This window comes from Drosophila nasuta, chromosome 3 (assembly GCF_023558535.2).
Source record: "Drosophila nasuta strain 15112-1781.00 chromosome 3, ASM2355853v1, whole genome shotgun sequence".
NCBI classification, from domain to species: Eukaryota; Metazoa; Arthropoda; class Insecta; order Diptera; family Drosophilidae; genus Drosophila; species Drosophila nasuta.
The window spans coordinates 35468567-35481768 of record NC_083457.1 but is presented as its reverse complement, the minus strand read 5'-3'; the positions used below and the strand labels follow the sequence as shown (position 1 = coordinate 35481768).

At 38.3% G+C, this 13202-nt stretch overlaps 1 protein-coding gene across 1 annotated transcript; it reads left to right on the top strand.

The window, feature by feature from the left end:
* Positions 1-7059: 7059 nt before the first annotated feature.
* Positions 7060-8144, top strand: LOC132793091 (uncharacterized). The gene has a single exon (XM_060802756.1). The coding sequence runs from the start codon at positions 7156-7158 to the stop codon at positions 8038-8040; it is 885 nt and encodes a 294-aa protein (XP_060658739.1). The 5' UTR covers positions 7060-7155; the 3' UTR covers positions 8041-8144.
* The last annotated feature ends 5058 nt before the right edge of the window (positions 8145-13202 follow it).

The following is a 13202-nucleotide window of genomic DNA, read 5'->3' as shown; positions in this document are numbered from 1 at the left end:
ATAATTCAGTCTGATAGTTGAACATTATAAACAATTTTTTGCATTTTAAAGCACTTCTAATTAATACGTATGAGCTTGTCAGATGATACATTAATAACTCGTTCAGCTGGCTGGATTTTAGTTGAATTAAGTAAATAAGGCATAGATAAATTTACCGACCCAGAATTCGTTATTGTTAAACAAATATGACAAGGGTTTAAATGCATTTAGTCATGAGACTGGAAATGGCGTGGATCTAAATATTGCTCATACGCCCCGGCTACCTCATACTAATTGCTGGGAAACTGATATTTTCAACGTGATTTTGAAGCTTTGTTACAACATTCCGTAACCCAAAATCGTTTTGTTCCTGTTAAACTAGACATACATAATCCAATTAATGTACAAGGACGACGCGTCGCTCCTTTTGATACTTAATTGGTTTACGGCAAAAGGTAACAGCAAAGGTAACGGTAACGGCAACGGCAACTGTAAATGTAATGGTAACTGTAAGTGTAAGTGTAAGAGAAAAGGCAACGCCATCAACATCTCAGTTTGAGTGGAGGCTTCGTCGCGGCTTCGTTGCCGGTTTGAAGTTTCAGCTTGTGGCATCCACTCACGGTTGGCTATATAAAACGGCTAATTGGTTTTTCAGAAAGGTAACATAATTGGCATGTGGCTAACGGCCAATCAGACTGTCTAATTGAATGTGTGCCAAAGGGTTTTAATGTCTTCTACGCATACATAACAGGAAGAGCAGATCGATGTCACAGACGAGTATTTCAAAACATAAAATAAAAATAACATATGTGAATTAAACATCTAATATTTACATAGTTTAACGCACATCTTTTAAACTATTTTAATAGAATAATTATAAATCCAACATATGCTTAACAGTTTTCAAAGTTTTCCCTACAGGCATCGATGCAGTGGTGCATTAAGAAAAAGTTAATCAATTTTCTGGAACGCATTTTTAATTAACTGCATAAATATTTATGTTTGACAAAGGGTAATAATTTTTAATATTGGTATTTAATACATAATTAGTACGGTCTTTGGCCCTGGCATACATCACAATACGTATACGCATGAGTTCGAGCACTCATAATGCAATTTAATAAACTTGATGCGAACAAAATTCACAGTTGAAAAATTCCAGAAAATAAACATGTGTGTGCAGCGGCACTTTAACTTTTTTGAAAATGTGTGCACTTATTGCAGAGTGAATAAATGGCTATCCGGATTGGACAAACATGCGGAAAAAATCAAATGAAAATATATGAAGTGAAATATGAGTTCATAAATATTAAAATTGTGCACGGCAAGAACACAAATACGAGACTTTACTGATTAAGTATGTAATTTAGCTTAAGTGCTTAAGTGCAAATGCCGGTATTTTTAATTCAAATGCAAACCGAATTGAGATACATCAATACTCGGATGCCACTTAGAAGGCATGTAAACCGAGAAGAACAACAGCAACAAGAGTAAATAAACATTAAGAATTGTGTGTGTCAGAAAAGTGCTGACATTGTCTGATTGCCAATTGCAACTGACCAGACCACAAAATGCAAAATACGAATGCGAAATACGAAATACAATGCAAAGTGCAATACATTTGCTTGGCCAGTTCTTTGGGTTTCGGTTTGGGTTTGCTTTGGGATCACCTCACTGGGAGCAAACTGAATGATTTTGCTTGATTTCAATTCGTTTGCTATTTGTTTTGGCACTCAACGACAACCACTTTGGCAAATTTATTCGTTGGCATATTTAATTGGCACTGCCTGAGAACTGACAATGTGCAGCCAGACAGACAGACTTAGAGACGAACGGACGACCAGACTCAACAAATTATGTCAATGTGAGCAGAACGCTAATGCAATGGGCCTAAATAATTGATCGGGTATTGTGTCTGAGTTTTCAATGTGTAAATAAAATGCTACACACATACGCACACACACGCGTGCTTGTTGTATTTGGGCTCTGCACACAATCGATACACTGCGTATACGCAATTTGCATATAACGCATCCGCCCCAAGGCGCGCTCAACACATTCACTGAATGGAACCGGGACACCTTGCGACTATTGTCTATTAGATGCCAATTTAAATTCGCAGCTAACGAAAAATACTCAATTGTTGTCAGGTGATTGACACTTGAAATATGTTTACAAATATTGAACATTAATTGTGCAAAATTTATTTTCATTATTCCTAATGCCATAGAGCATCCGCTGTCAGTTTAAAATCGAATCGAAACACATGTCTTTAAATATTGAGAAAACCCCAAACCACCCAAAACATCAAATTTGATTTGGAAGGCGATGCAAATGCTGTTGGATTTAATTTAAATTCAAAATAAATAAATAAATAGATACATTTACAGTGCCCTAAGCATCTAATGCATTGCAGCTCTCAATTTCTTGGCTTCTTAAGGTGGAAACTGGTGAAAGCTGTAAATAAAATTTGACAACAAAATAGACATAGTTTTAGTCATTTAGTTTCCTTTTAATTGTGAAGCAGCTGTTAAGTGCCATTAGTTGTGATTTAAGTACTATACTTTCGAGATATGCAACTGCTGTTTATTATTTATTAGAACATTTCAAAATAAAATACGATTGTATTGCAATCAGATTAAAGCTGTATAAAATAAAGTAATTCTATAGAAATGACTTTATTTAAATTATTTGTTGAAGAAATGCACACAATTGTCCTTAATGGCTGAACATTAAAATGTTTGCTTTAACTTTTCATTGCAATTATTATTTACAATGGAGAAATTGAATTAAAAATCACAAAAGCAAGCGAATAAATAATATTTTTCATCTGCGTAAATATACGACTATATTACAGGACACTGAATCAAGTGCGTGTGTGTGTGTGTGCAGCATCTGCCGTGTTCCTTTTCCATATCTACATTTCGAACAACAATTTTCACACAGAATTTAACACATTCCCGAGTGCTCTGGGAGTCACCTGAAGGCAATAACTCTTGGGCTCACCTGGGCAACCAGATGCTGAGCGTTGAATGGGATTGGGACTCCGAGTGCGAAAGGATGTTGCAGGCCTTGCGAACGTTGTAACTGGATGCAACTGTTGCGGTAGCCGCTGGTGATTAACTGTGGACTTGCGGACTGCCTGCCAGGCGTCATTAAGTCCACCAGCAACAACAGCTTCCTCGGCTGAGGAAGCGACTTTTAATGCAAAACTTAAAGCGCAGTTAAAGTTGTTTGCTTCACTTTACACCCCGATGGCCAAAGTGAAACTGGCAGCTGCACTTCATTTGCAGGCAAGCAGCTCATTTGTGCTCTCAGGCAGTATTTTTCTTCTCCTACTTTGCGTGGAAAAACTTTAGACGTCAGTTACTCATCTCTTGCTCGCTTCTCATTCTCATTGTTTCGCTTTTCCCCTCTCTCTCTCTCTCTCTCTTTCTTTCTCTCTTAGGTGCATACCGCGTTGTATGCGTGTAATCTACTCAAAGCAAATAAATTTTTAATGTTGACTAATGTAGAAATTGTGCGCAGAAATTTACCTGGGTTCTGGCCATCTTTCATAACACTAAGCCATGGCATAGCAGCTCGGCAAAACAGGCTCAGCAACTATGCAAGCTACACAAATTGAAAATGAAATCCTGGACCAAGTTTCCAAGACATGCAAATTTACAGAATGCAAAACAAGCGCAAAGTGAAATTTCAATGAGATTTAGCTGCGTTTACAGCAGTAGCAGCAGCAGCAACAACTCACTACAAATATATTTTGTACTCGCAAAGTCAAGCGAAACATTAACATGAAAAGAGCAAACTGAACGATTTCATATAATTAAACCCTACAAAGGGATGGGGAAAAAAGAAAACCAATCTGAAAGAGAAAATTAGGAACATTTGTCATTAAAAATCATTTTAAAACAAACAGGACGAAAAACTTGTGCCGTCTGCTAGCGCCTGACTTGTCAAATGCTAAAATGTTCACAATAAAAGAGAAACACTGAAGAACAATAGGCAAAACTCATAACGAGACAGACAGTCGCCAGCGACAATGAGCTCGGAGTGAGATGCTTTGCCTCGACTCTTGTTTTGGTAATGAATAACTGAGGGAAGCGTATTGGGTTGAGCTGGGCAAAAAGTGGAAAACTGGCCCAAACATTAACGAGCATCAGCGAAAAACTTGCAACTTGCAGCCAGTGAGAACTTGTAACTGGCAACTATAGAAGAAAGAGGCAAGAAGAAAAAGGAAGTTGAGTTTTTGCTGTTTGCATTGTTTGCAAAATGCTTCAAGTAAATTATGCAGAATTGCAGCAGCAACAGCAATATCAACAACAGTAGCAACAGTGGCTGCGGCGATGGCAAAAAGCAAAAGTTAAGCGCACAACAAAATAGAATTTACGCTGGCTTTCTACTCTTGCGACTTTTTCGCAGTGATGTCTTTGTAGTAGCTGCTGCTGCTGTTGTTTTTAATAAACTTAATAACTTTGCAATTTGTTGCTGCAATCAGCGAAGGACAACAGTGGCCAAAATTGCCATTCCGCAGGCATGCAAATGACCAGCACACCAGGCGACACATGGCGTATACTTAATTTTCATACAAATTATGCAGGCGACAAGCTATAAAATTAATTTCGAACGAACATTGTGCAAACTTTCGTCAAAATTTACATGAAAATCATTTTGGTCAACATTTAAACAACATGATTATGGTTTTTTTAATTTTTGTTTGAATACAAAAGAGATTTGTTGATGCATATAGCTCAACTTTATTTGATTTGTAATTGGATTTTTCCAACTTTGCTTAAAGCGAATGCCAAGTTAAAGCAATGCCAAAATTGAGAAGTGTGCAGAAGGATGAAGCCCTAAACAAGCTAGCATATGTGGCGAGTGAGGTCTAGAGCACAAATTGAATTTGCGCACAGCGCCAAACAGCATAACAAATAGACGTTACGCATACGCCAAGTGAGCCGCCGTGTGGACAAACCTAACCGCACAAGGACGCACATGGACGCCAGTTGATAACCAAGACAGTGGAAACCGAAAAAAAAACACATCACAACAGCAATGGAAAATAGGAAAACACTCACTCAACTAGCCAGGCCGGTCTGACCAGTCAGTTAGCTAGCCATGACGTTTAGAAATTTGGCATGCGTGGCGTTAACTGAAGCTGACTGAAGCACGGCCACAGCTGCTGTTAACCAAATGCCAACAAGAGCAACATCATTGGGTGAGTGGATACTGGCGGTTGATGTCGCCGCAGATGACAGTTAACAGTTAGCAGCCAAGCCAAGGTAAATAAATCAAACAAAAAAAGATGCCAGCTTTGGCTACGTGACAAACCAAGTACCAAGCGTTGAGCATTGAGTCGAAGATTCAACGTCATTTGGCTACAACGTTCTGAACAGTTTGACTGATTATCGGTCAGCTGCTTATGACACATGGCCAAGTAACGAAACAGAACCGGAACTGAATCCCGTGCTGTGCGTGACACAAATTGTGGACCAGACAAGTTCGGACAAGTCCAGACATGTCGAGTTACAGACAGTAGGTTGGGCCACAGCAAGTTGAGCATGTCGAGCAGCTGCTGCTGCATTGACAAATGGCTACCTGTAAGATGTCTCTGTTCGTGTTCTGTGTCGCCTATCAATGTCCTGTCGATGACATGTCCTGGCCAGCGACACGACAATATCAACACTTGACTTCTATTGACACGACGACGATAAACTGAACTCGAAAATGGTGTGAGTACAGCGACAACGACACAGTTTACTGTGTTATATATAATACTGAAATTTATCTAGAATTTAAATAATGATGCACTGCTTTAGTTGGACATATTAATTGTGTGTATGTGTGTCTGCGTTGACAACATGCAAGCGAAATTTAAGACCTCGTTGTTGACCTCCTTTGACCTGCTGAACTCTCGAGTCTGAGTGACCCACAGCGAAGAGCCTTGCGTCCAGGACACTGGCTGATATACAGAGCATGTGCATGCGATTCCATTCGAGTGCCTGCAAACTGCTGCAGCACAGCAATGTGTAATAAGGCTGCATATATTATGGCATTTATATTGTGCCATATATTAGAGGCTTACACACTCTGCTCCCCTTGGCTCCCATCGAGGCGGCATGGCTGATTGTTGCAGTTGTTTGCCTTGCGGTGATCACTCAATTTGAATTAATTTGCGGCTGTCATCCAACCCAAAATTAGTTTATGCCGATTTGCATAAACACAAATGTCAAACTCTGCGACTGTTTCGCCATTGGCCACTAAATTGTTGTGGGCAGCATTCTGGCATAGCTACCTGGCACAATAATAATAAATAAAATGCGCTTTAATTTTTCACATTTCACATTTGCATTCAACTATAAAATTAGCAAATTAGCGATTACTACTTTCGATAATACTATCAGTTCGATAAATTTTATGCTATGCGTGTTTCGATAATTTACTTCTGCTAGAGATCTACCATATGTGTGTTTCGATTACACGATACTATCGCCCATAAATGCTAGAGATGATCCCTGTGCCTGCTCTAGGCTTCTGCTCGATAAAAGAGCAAAAGTTAACAGCAGCTGGCCAGACCATAAGCCTTGGCCATTTGAAGTTTTGCGGCTTTTGGAGCAATCTGCAGAAAAGTGAACAAAAACCAAAAACCCAAAAAAAGAAATACAAATATTTTGGCTCTTTGCTTTTGGCCTCTTCTCGACTAATTCCGTTTTTGTTTATCTCGGCACACACCACAAACACACACTCACTACACACACTTGGCAGTTTTTATGCCGCATCGCATCGCCTTCTGTGACAGGCACTGCTGAGAGCAAACTGCAATTTGGTCGCTTTAGAGCTGGCTCAAAACAGCTGCGTCTCCGAATGCATATGCTTCTTGCCACTTGCTACTGCAGCGGATTAACGTGCCACAAGGCCAAACGAGTGTTGAATTTTATTTGCTACTAACACGAAGCCACTTTAAAACTTTTCTCTATAAACTGCACCGATATACGATGTGCTGTTTTGCTGCGATGCTTTTTAATGCACTTTTCCTAAACTCAAAACTTCATTAAAACGCACATTAAACTTGTCAGTTGGCCTTGCTTAAGCTGCCAAATAGAACTGGAAACTCAACACATCTGACAACATCGAAATTTAAACACATTTTAAAATTAATTTTAATTATTTTTATTGTAAATGATAATGGAGGAGTTTGAAGAGAAGCGAGTGAAGAATGAAGAAGCCGTGGATCTACTACCGCGAACACCTGGAAAATGTCCTGTGACGAAATGCGATGCAACTGTCTTTCCCTCCAACGTCATGATGCACATGATGGACAAACATTCATATGCCGATGGTACCATCAACTCAGAGATCTATGACCACAAGCCAGTAGCATTCCACTTCGATCCCTCGAGACTTGAGTTTGGCGAAAATCGTTGTGTAGCTACCTTGGCTTATGGTGGCTCGATAGATCGGCCAGAGACGCAACCGGGTTATGACTTCATAAGTCTACCGAATGCTGCACTAATCAACTATCAACATAGCTATGACAATTTCCTACCAATCATGATGATGGTTTGTCGATCCAATTGTTTTGCTCTCCTCGAAAACAGAAAGCTGGAGCAAGAACTGTCATCGCTGAGAGGTCACAAAGCTGGCACCTATGTCATCTGGCTGGTGGCACCCAAGACAACTCGCAAACTGTACTACACTCTAACCATTCATGATCGTTATTATCACATCTCCAGAAGTGTTATACGTTCAGTGCGAGATTTCTGTGCCAGCCAGAATCCCAGTGAATTTATGGTCAACGATGATAACTATTTGCTGCTGCGCGACTCGGAGATACTTCAGCTCATGAGCAAGCCCAGTACCAAGACAAAGGGCAAACAGAAACGTGGCATTCCAGTCGAGCTCATAGTCTACCAGTACCCAAGGGATCCCGACAGTCAGTGGCAGAAATCCGACCAGGGAAAGAAATTGCTTATCAAAATGCCGCATACAAAAGCTCAAATACAACGCACAATAAATGGAAAGTTATCGCTAACCAAAAGACCTCTTTCAAAGACTGTTCTCTAATCTCGTTCACCACAACCTCGATTTATAAATATTATATCTGACCAAATTTTAGTGTGCAATTGCTTTAATTAAGACAAATAAACATTCTAATTGTATTACTTAGATTTATTTGCCTGTTCGCCTATATTTTGCTAATTCGCCACACAGCTAATTGCAACTAGTATTTTTGTTTATTTTATCAAATGTTAATTTTACTCTGAATATTTAAATAAACATACTTTAGTTATAAAGCCGGATAAACATGGATTTTGTGAATTTATTCAGCTGCCTAATTGCAAATAATCTAAATCAATGAAAATAGTTTTCTGTGTGTCAAATGATTGCTGTATGCATCATATTATCAAAGCTATGAATTAAGCCAGTTAATCATGTGTCATTGAAAATATATTTAAAATTTTTGTTTTTATACAAGAACTTTTAAGTACACTTCATAGCCATTTTTTCAATGATTTTTCGTTAAATAAAATGTTGTCAACATTCGTATTTTCAAAGTTGATGAATTATATATTTGTGGAAATATTTTAAAGTGATAATATAAATATTATGTGTATTATGTTTGAAAATTATTCAATTCTCAATACAATTCACAACTTTATGCTTTTTTTTTTGATGTATTATTTATGCTAGATACCCATAAATACACGTTACGCATAATTATATGTCATAACTGGTCTAGTAGCAACTTCAATGGAATTTCTAGAAATTTCTAAAGCTAAATTGAAATTCACAGACTTGCAAAGCACCCATGGCAAGTAGCTAAGTGAGGCATTTCGGATATGAGCGAAGCACTTGTGCAATTTAAGTGCTCAGCACATAATTATTTAATAAGCCGACAGCTGATTGAAAATCAGTGGGCGGGAGGAATAACTCACAGCTGAAGCGGACTGAAGAGTGGCTAAGCGGAAGCTAACCCTTCCCTGCTGCCGCAAGGTGTGCGGACTAAGCAGCTTTTATACACACACTCCCACACACAGAGGCACAGTTGCATACGCATGCAAGCATGAAACATACCATGTAAATGACGCTAATTGTATTACAATTTGCTTGAATGCCTAAAAGCTGGCAATGGCAAATCACAAACCGCTTAGTTCGTATATTATATGGGCATGCGGTTGGGTCGAGAGTGCCTGAAGGGCCCTCCGCAATTGTTGCGCATTTCAACTGAGCCATGCCCCATCCCAAGCAGTTATCGCCCATGCCCCCATCACCACCGCCACTTGCCACACATGCAATTTTAATCATGAGAAATAGTACACACAGCATTGCATCCGCAATGATGAAGCGTGACCAGCGGGTGGAGGTTGAGTAAGTGGTTACAAACTGTATTTGTGTGTGGTGCTGGATGAGTCTGCTCACAGTTGAATTATGCCTTACATTTCAGTTATTCAATGTAATCGGTGGTTGACTAAGAATGAAGAATGCTGCCAGAGCCAATAATCATCTTGCAGACTGGTAACTGCTTTGCATACTTATGTTTGGTCACGAATTGAGAATGCACTTCAAACATTCCGCTAATTGAGCAATGTAATCGAGCAACTTTTATTTCTTAAATATAATTAGATATCATAATTTCATTTCTTGTCACTTTTTACTTCAAGTGCAGCTTGAGCAAGTTGAAATGTGGCACGCAGTAGAGCTAAAGAATGAAAATATATCTTTATTATTAAATCCTGATTTAAATTACTTCATTGGCTTACTTTACTGCTGTCAACTGCAGATATGCTTGACCCAGTTAGGTGTAATTCAAATGGTTGCTCCGCAGTTACTCCATTTCGGAATAGAATAGCCAATGCCTTATCAATACATCGATAATTAATTAAAGGACAGAGTGTAACTTCTAAGAATCGAAGTGTTGGGCACTCACGCAATATTTTCAACAAATAAACATTGTTCATATTAATGCAAGAATAAAGCGATAATTCTTGCAGTTGCATATTAGTTAAATGCCTCAAACAATTCATATCGGAAAGTTCACAGGAAAGTGTGGTTAGAGCCTTTAAGTGTGAAATGCGATTTGCTTCATTCGCAAAGATGTACTTTCCGGGCATTACCAGCTTTTTTAATTGGTCATTATAGCGTAGATCCAAGTGATTGATGAAAATAAGTGTACTTGACTTTTGATCATGAATTTCCAAGGACTTTAGATTGGGGAAATAGGGCACGCTTCTCTGTAATCCATTAACGGCATCGTACAGTTGTAAGTTCTCTAAATTTCCACAATGTGCTGGCAATGCGCGAAGTGTTTCCATAGTCGGCATGGTAAATATATGCAAGCTCGTTAGATGCATCAGTAGTTCTGATATCTTATTCAATAATTCGTAATTTAAACATCCGATCTCCAGATGCGTCACAGATGTCAAGCAATTCAAAGCTGTGCCTAAAATGTTATGTACTTAAAATATAGATTTTTAATCATTAATACTTCTACTTACATTCCCTGTCCGTGTAGTCAAAGTTTCGTAGACTTAGTTTCTGCAAGCGTGGCAATTCGCTGAGCGACATTAACAGCTCTTCGATCGATGCCGGACCACTGAGTGCAATCTCCTCGAGACTTTGCCATTGGGGCAGAAAACTTTGCACAACTTGCAGATTGTCACTAGTCAGCGATATGTTGATCGTCCTCAACTCGGGACAGAACTCTTGAGCTAGTGACCAGCACTCACGGCTCATGCCATAGCCGCCGTCATAGATGTGAGTCAGATTCTTGCCGCTATATTGCATAACATAACGCCAATCGACGCTTTTGTCTCCGGCTGCCACATGCTGACACATGGTTTTGAACAAATGATCGTTGTCGAAGAATGGAATTGCAAATGGAGTCAATCGATTTTCAACATTATCATCCTTTCCATTGGGATTTACAGAGGTATTTTGCTCATCCAGTTGAAGCATATGAGTTGCATCAAGCTCAGTTTCATCCTCCATCGTTGCATCAAAACAAATTATCACTTACTGCGGACAGTGTTGGTAAACGCATTTCATATGATCGTGAATTTATTTCTAATCGATAATGTCATTGAAGATCGATAAGTTGGCTGAAGTGTTACCACTAATCGTTTGAAGTTGTGAAATTAAATAAAGCGTTTGTTAAAATGCCAAAAGTGATATATGTACATATGTAAAAAACAAATTTTTCGTGGCATCGAAAAAACATATGTTAATAAGATTCACACATAGAAAAAACTATTATAATTCCATAACCTTTGAATTGGTGTTTTTTCTTTTGGAAACTGTCGCAATGGAAATTTAATGATTTTTGCCACCCACATAAAAATATAATAAGGTTTCATATTTTCTCTCATTTGGGTGTAGCTTTTTTTCAGCATTATTTTGTTACATGTTGGCTTATTCTAGCTTATTTTTTTTTCAAAAATCTAGCTTATACGGGTGCTCAAAACCTGGCAACACTGCGCAGGAGTTTGATTTTTTTCGATTGTCTGCCATCGATATTAATGATCCTGACTATTTCGCACACTACAAAGTGTGCAATTTTGTATACGTGTCGCTGTGAATGTCAGGAAAACGATGGCCAGCGCTTGACAAATTCACATTCAGATCTACTCCACTTCCCACTAGTTCAACACTGCGCTTTTTATCTCTCGACATACTGGCAGTCACTTCCTTATACTCGCACTTCGCATTCGTATTCGTACTTCTATTGTTTTTTTCTTTTATTTTTTTTGTACTTCTGCCCACAAGCTGAGCACAAAATGTGCCCATGTGCCTTTGTGATGCATTACATTTTGCTATCCAAACTGTCATCTTTCGGTTTGCCGGAGAAGGGCACAGGAGCAGTGTGACAAGTGGAGAAAAAACGGAGCTGCCAAGAGCCAGTAACTGCAGCACTTGTAGTTTGCGGCATGGGAAAGTAACAGCTCAGTTTGGATCACTTGGGGATTAGCCGATTGCTGAGCAGATGCAGCACACAACGTTGTTGCTATCAAGGGCAAAAATAAAAACTACATACATACATATATGGAAAATGCTGGAGTTGAAGTGATGCACCAATTTGACTAGCAGCAGCAATAACAATTTCAATTTTGCCCTAAATGTGATTAACATGTAAGTTCAGAGACAGCAACAACAAACATTGTGTTAGTGGTATTCAAGAAATTGCTTTTATATTCATTTAAATTGACTTTCTAATGATATCGAGGCTTTAAAATGACTTTCTAAATTGCCAAGCTCGTGCGGAATTTTCTAACCCTAAGATTTGTGCTGTTACTGTGCTGGCTTGCAAATTGGGACATGTGAACTTTTTATAGTTTAATTAAAAATGTTAACTTATTGCCTTAGATAATGAGAATTTATTCGATAGAATTGGCCAACTGTATTCTACACACGTGCTAATTTGCGCACAACCTCTGTAAAATGTGCCCAAAAAGTTTCAGATCATAATTTTCAATTTAAATCGAATTATTTATAATTGAGCTAGTTCTCTGCATGGTGGGAAATGTAGGTAATTAGTTGGGATATTTATTAGACTTGTAATAAATACTTACTTACGTAGTTAGTCTTTTGATTGGTCTCTTTGCACTTGGTAAACAAACTTGCGAACGCTTTGTTTGTGTTTGCTGTACATGAACATTAACACTTTGCCCCTCTTTCATGATAAATAGCTGTGCAACAACAACTGTTCAATTGTGTGTGTGAGTGGGTGAAGTAATGAAGTACACAACAATAACAAGAGACAGGGCAGAAGATAGATGGAGAGATCAAACAATATAATGATATAATATTAATAGAGAAGTTTCCCCAAGGAATAAAGTATTTGTTTACGACAACATGTAATCTGACATCATAGAAAGTAGTTGTAGATAACTATAAACAAATGTATTGGAAAATATTCTCAATAATAGCTGTAGATATATTATAAAATTCAAAATGAATCAATTGGTTTAATAACTTTTGTTTAATTGAAATACATTTTAATTTGGTTGCCTCAAATTGATGAATACTTCATTGCATTAGAAATGTTGTGGGAATTTTAAGACTAAATCATGCATAATTTATGGCAACATTTGGTTGAAATTGTCATATAAAATTATTATCCAGCAGATAAAAGCAAATGTGTCGCACCCACAAGCACACGCACACGCACACAAGCAGAACAATTGATTTGCTAAAAAATTATGTTATTTTGTGGAAATTTATGATGCCAT